Here is a 6,638-nt window from a genome sequence, read left to right as displayed (position 1 = left end):
AGGAGTGATAGGGAATGGCAAAGGACACACTGACAAAGAAGATTAATCAGAACTGGCTTTGATAAGCACTGTGGCGTTTGGACAAGAACAAACTGGGAGGAGGGTAGAGAGAATGGTGCAGCGGTGAATGAATGGAAACCCAAAATCTCTGTAAATGTTTATGAAAATTAATAAAATATAATTATAGGAAAAAAAAGAGTAGTAGTGTTGTTGTTGTTAGCTGTTGTCGAATTGCCTGCCACTCATAGCAACCCTATGTACAACAGCTCTGAAGTTTGTCCTGTCCTGAGCCAGTCTCACTGACTCTGACACCCATTGCCCATTGCCCTAGTTACTGTATCAATCCATCTCATATGGGGTCTACCTCTCCTGTGCTGTCGCTTCCACCCCTCTGAGCATAATGTCCTTCTCCAAGAATCAGTCTCTCAGAGCTTCAAAATTCTAGTCTACTACATAGTAAGTATCATGTAGTAAGATCATGTAGTCTATGTAGTAGCTCTGTAGTTTCTCTAAGGAGAAACTTGGTTTCACCTTCTCCAAGAAAGATCTATTTGTTTGCTTGGTGGTCCATGGTATGTTCAAGACTCTTCTCCAGCATCATGATTCGAAGGCATCAATTCTTCCGCCATCCTTAATCATTGTCAAACTCTCTGATACATAGCAAGTAATTGCAAAGACCATGGACTAGATCAGGTGGATGGTGGTTTATTTATTTTGCTCCACACCACTAACCAGGTGTTAAGTAATTGCTGACTATTCTTAACACTGGTTTGCATTTAAAAATAGTTTGATATTTGAAGTTTGTTTTAATGGCCTAGATTGAGAACATATACATGATTGGTTCTAGTCAACAATTAGCTAACACTTGATGAGTGGTGCAAAGCAAAAGAAATAAACCACCATCCTGTCTTGCAGAAATTCACAACTGAGTGAGGAAAGCATTAATAACACTCCCCTCACAAGACAGATGCAAAGTGCAATGGAGAATGAAGGCAGGGAAAAAGCAATTCTGTTTGGGAGAACATAGATACTTCTTAACTATAATGAGATTTAAGTAGAGGTGTGAAGAAAAGTAAGACTTTGGTAGGTGAAACTATAAGGAAGGTATTTATTGAAGAGAAAGTAGTCTGAAGAGAAGTGAAGAGGTAGACAAATGTCAGGTGTGCACTAGGCACCAGCAGAAGGTAAAATAGGAAATAACTTTGGACAGATAAAGACAATTAGACAGGCGATTGAGATCTGATTGTCAACAATTGAAAGTCTGTGGGAATTTTAGGGTTCTGGGTCATATTTATGTATTAAATTGATTGAAATAATTTTGATAAGGCATTTAGACTAAATATAATGACACTCAGCTCAGTAACATTTGCTGTTCACCTACTGACAACACATTTACATTTGAGTTTGAGTTTGAGAATACTTACTGGGAGAGAAAGAAATGTGTTGAAAAAATCTGCAAATATTTCATCCTCAAGTAGAATTATGAGATTTGTAGATGCAATTATCTCTATATGGGGAGAAAAAACCAAAACAAAATAAAATTAAAAGTACTTGATGAATCAAGACTTCATGCAGGATGGGGGTGGGGGCATTCCCAGCATGAGCTCAACTTCATGTAGGTGGTCTAGCTGAATTTCTGTCCCTCTCCAAGGTTTTTCTCTACATGTCACTTTGCTTAAAACTTTAGGTCATGGGAAACAGACCCCTTCACAAGGTTACCTATAACCATTAGGAAGAGAAGAAATAGGTTTCTCACACTATGAACTGTCTTCCTTTATTTTCTTCCCATTTGTAGCACTTCACTTCTGAAACTTCACTGTCTGCATCTAAGTTTTCTTAGATGGGGCAGTGCTTCCAATCTTTGTTAAAACATAGTAACCTTCTGCTTACCTATAGTCCCTCTCTGCTAGTCACTAGACAACTCTCAACCCATTGCTCACACGAATTCGTTTCCATTCCAGGTCCCTCTATTGATTGGAGTGGCACCACATCTAAAATACTCCAAATATTTCTCAAGGTAGAACATAGAATTCTTACTCAGATAATATGTTGCGTCAGTGTTGCCCAATAGGGGGGGCTTTCACATTACACTCACCCTTCATCCTTTAGTTATATACTCACTTTTCAGAATATAAGGGTATGAACTTACACTTATTCCAGTCTAACTTAAACTTGTTGATTTAGAGCCACCTTATTGATGTGGTCATAAAATGCATTTACTATTTCTGTCATGTTTGATTACCAAGTTGTCCAAATTTTTCCAAAGAAATAAGTGTTGGATATCATAAAGTCAATCATAGAGACAATAGTGGGTAAATGATACTCCTCTTTCTAAGTTTATTGTAATCCACTGCTGATGCTATTTAGAGTACAGCACTACATAGTTAATGGGCTGATTGTTCAATTAATGACTCAGCATTCCTCCACCATACTCAAATTCAGGCTGAAAGAGTACAAAATAAGAAACCTAAATAATACGCATTAGAACTATCCCTTCTTCTTGTTGTTGTTGTTGTTGTTATGTGCCATCGAGTCGCTTGCAACTCATAGTGTCCCTATGTACAAAACCCATAAACTCTGCTCTGTCCTGTGCCAACTGCACTATCTTTGACATTCCTATTCCGATTATCCAAGTTACTGAATCAATCCACCTCATAGAGGGCCTTCCTCTCCTGCGCTGTCCCTCCACCCTCCCAAACATGCTATCTCTCTCCAAGGACCAGTCCCTCCTCACAACATGTCAAAGGTATATTAGACGGAGCCTTAGAATCCTTGCCCCTAAGGAGCCGCCTGGTTTAACCCTTTCCAGGATGAATCTGTTGGTTTTCCTAGCAGTCCATGGTACTCTCAATACTCTTCTCCAGCACCACAGCTCAAAGGCATCAATTCTCATTCTATCCTCCTTAGTCATTGTCCAACTCTCTGATGCATAACAAGCGATAGTAAAGACCATGGCCTGTATCATATGCACCTTAGTCTCCAGAGTGACACCATTGCTCTTCAGTACTTTGGCGAGGACCCTAACAGCAGACTTTCCCATCGCAATATGTCTTTTAATTTCCTGGCTACTGGTGCCAAGTGTGTTGACTGTGGAGCCGAGCAAACTAAAGCTGTGAACAATCTCAATCTCTTCACCATCCATCCTGATGTTGCAATTGGTCCAGTGGTGAGAATCTTTGTTTCCTTGGCATTGAGCCTCAATCCATATTGGAGAACTATCTTTTAGTCTATATCTTATGAGAATATGAAGTGTTACTCATAATCACCAGAGTGCAGTTATAATAACATAAAATAGCTACATAATCTCTTCTATTACCATTTCTGTTGACAATAGAGTGATTAATAGAAGTAGAAATAGAAATAAAATCAAACCCTATTGTGAGTAAGAGAACTGGTGTCAGTCAGCTTTAGTCCTCTGTTGGACAGATATCTTTTTCTTTTACTTCTTGCAAATAAGTGTTATAAATTTCCATGTGTGTTTTTCCTACCTCCTTCCTCAGCCCTCTGGACTTCTTTTTACACACATTCCCTGATTTATTTAGCCTACAGCATATGGATGATTTAAAAACCTGCATTTTTGATGCAGACTTTTTTCTTTGACTCCAATTATAAATGTCGCATGAGCTATGGGGCACCTCTACTAGATCATCGCTTAATCACATTAATTTAAACATATTCAATGCTGATCTTATAATCTGTTTCAAAATATAATCTTTCTCTTTTTTTTAAAACGAGATTTTGATGAAACTTTATATAGAACTTGGATTTCCATTCATTCATTGTTACAGATTTTCCTCCATGCCCCTTTCCTCCCCAGTTCATTTTTCTCTTTGGGGAAAAAAAAATCTTTAATTGTTATACAGCTCCAGTCCACTTTACTATGCAGTGCTTATTCTGGACTTTTGCTGTACCAATAATATCTAGTCTTATATTCGTTTTATACAGTTCTTTCCCTCAATTGTTTCAATGCAGTGTACATTATTTATCCCCTTTGTTTCCTTCCAACCCCATGTCAGTCTTGTTTTATAATAGTGGCATTATGCAGTATTTGTCTTTTTGTGACTGAGATAATTCACTCAGCATAGACCTCCAGGGTCACCCATTTTGTATAATATTTCATGAGTTCATTGTTTTCCACTGCTGCATAATATTCCATTGCTTGAATGTACCACAGCTTCTCTAGCTATTTGTTTGTTGATGGGCTTGAGTTGTTTCCAGCTCTTTGCTGTTGTATGTAAACAAAGCTGTGGAAAACATGGGTGTGAATATATGTGCTTGTGTGGTGGTTATGGTTTCTTTGGGGTATATTCCTAGTAGTGGAATGGCTGGGTCAAATGGTATTTCTGTTTGCAACTTTTTGAGAAAGTGTCATACTGCCTTCCATATTGGTTGCACCATTTTACACTTCCACCAACAGAGAATAAGGGTTCCAGTTTCTCTACAACCCCACCAGCATTTGATGTTTGCTGTTCTACTAAATTTTGCTATTCTTACTGGCATAAGATGATATTTTATAGTTGTTTTGATTTGCATCTCTCTTAGAGCTAGGGATTTTAAAAATTTCTTCATGTGCTTGTTGGCCATCTGAATGCCTTTTAAGTATCATAATTAAGATACATAATTGATGGTGAAGAGATTGAGATTGTTCACAGTTTTGGTTTGCTTGGATCCACAGTCAACACTCTTGGCACCAGCAGCCAGGAAATTAAAAGACATATTGCAATGGGAAAGTCTGTGGTTAGAGACCTCTCTAAAATGCTAAAGGGCAAAGATGTCAGTCTGGAGACTATGGTGCACCTGATACATGCCATGGTCGTTGTAATCACTTGCTATGCATCAGAGAGATGGAAAATGACTAGGGATGATAGAAGGAGAATTGATACCTTTAAGGTGTGGTGTTGGAGAATAGTATTGACTATACCATGGACTACTAGGAAAATAAACAGGTTTGTCCTGGAGAGGGTGAAGCCAGGCTGCTCCTTGGAGGCAAGAATTCGTAAGCTTCGTCTGACATACTTTGGACATGTTGCAAGGAGGGACCAGTTCTCGGAGAGGGACATCATACTTGGGAGGGTGAAAGGACAGCACAGGAGGGGAAGACCCTTGATGAGATGGATTCATTCGGTGAATGGGGTAATGGGAGCAGGTGTGTTGGAGATGGTGAGATTGACACAGGCTAGGGCAGTTTTGGGCTGTTGTACATAGGGTCACTATGAGTCGCAGGTGACTCGATGGCACACAACGACAATAACATCATTGGATTCTATTGGCAAGGATTTAATTCAGGATTTTTACATCTATGTTCTTGAGAGATATTGGCCTATAGTTTTCTATTTTGGTGGTGTCTTTACCTGGTTTTGGTATCAAGGATATGTTTACTTCACAGAATAAGTTTGGGAGAATTCCATCTTTTTCTATTTTCAGAAATAGTTTATGTAGGATTGGTGACAGTTCTCTGAATGTTTGATAAAATTAACTTGTAAAACTAGGGGTTTGGTGTTTGTTTTTTGTTATTGCTTTGTTGGAAGTTGTTTTATTACCTTTTCAATTTCTTCTTTTGCAATGGGTCTGTTCAGTTCAGTTTTGGTTAGTGTCATTTTAGGTAGTTGTGAATATTTAAGTATTTGTCCATGTGCTCTAGATTTTCATATTTTTTAGTATATTTTTTCATAATATTCCGCTGTTAACTTTTTTATTTTAGTTGGTTCCATTGTGACAATACCTGGTTTTGTTGATGTTTTCAACTGTTTTTCTGTTTTCTATTTAATTTATGTCTGCCTTAGTTGTTATAATTTCAGGGTATGATTTTTTTTTAAGGTGTGGGGTTTTCTTGCTGTTCTGTTTCAATTTGTTGGAGATGTTGGGTTAGAGAGGCAATGGTCATTTTTTTCCTGTCTTTTAATATGTTTGCTTATTGCTGTATATTGACCTCTGATTCCTGCTTTGGCTGTTTTCCAGAGGTTTTGGTAAGTTGGTTTTTTCATTGTAATTTGCTTCAAGAAACTTTTAAATTTCATTTTTTATTTCTTCTAATACTCATGTTCAAGCAAGGTATTGTTCAGCTTTCAAATGTATGGTTTTTTTTCTTCTTTATCATCTTGTTATTACTTTCTAATTTTGTAGCACTGTGGTCTGAGAAGATGCTTTGTGTGATTTCTATGTTTTTTAATTTATTGATGCTTGTCTTGTAACCTAAAATGTGATCTATTCTGGAGAATGTTTCATGCACATTGGAGAAGAAGGTATACTGTGGGTTTTTGGGGTGCAATAGCCTATAAATATCTATGAGATCAAGTTGGTTTATTGTGTGGTTTAATTTTTCAGCAGCCTTGTTGACTTTCTTTCTTTTCTATCTTTTCTTGAGAGTGGTGTATTGAAAACTCCAATTACTATAGTGGTCTATTTTCTTTTTTTCAGTTTTTAATGTTTGTTTTATATATTTTGTATCTCTATCATTTGGAGGCAAGGATTCTGAGGCTCCGTCTAACATACTTTGGACATGTTGTGAGGAGAGACCGGTCCTTGGAGAAGGACATCACGCTTGGGAGGGTGGAGGGACAGCGCAGGAGGGGAAGGCCCTCTATGAGGTGGATTGATTCAGTGACTGGGATAATCAGGATGAGGGTGTCAGAGACAGT

General features: G+C 37.9%; 1 protein-coding gene across 1 annotated transcript in view; it reads right to left on the bottom strand.

Moving 5' to 3' along the window:
* RGSL1 (regulator of G-protein signaling like 1) overlaps positions 1 to 6,638 on the bottom strand; it is a 183,880-nt gene that overhangs the window by 154,496 nt on the left and 22,746 nt on the right. The window contains exon 2 of the mRNA XM_006887781.1: positions 1,425 to 1,507. Coding sequence (XP_006887843.1) covers positions 1,425 to 1,507 — 83 coding nt within the window. The remainder of the gene's footprint in view (positions 1 to 1,424; positions 1,508 to 6,638) is intronic.

Source organism: Elephantulus edwardii, unplaced genomic scaffold (genome assembly GCF_000299155.1).
Source record: "Elephantulus edwardii isolate Elephantulus edwardi_28Jun2011 unplaced genomic scaffold, EleEdw1.0 scaffold00061, whole genome shotgun sequence".
Lineage (NCBI taxonomy): Eukaryota > Metazoa > Chordata > Mammalia > Macroscelidea > Macroscelididae > Elephantulus > Elephantulus edwardii.
This window is presented reverse-complemented; position numbering and strand designations above follow the sequence as displayed.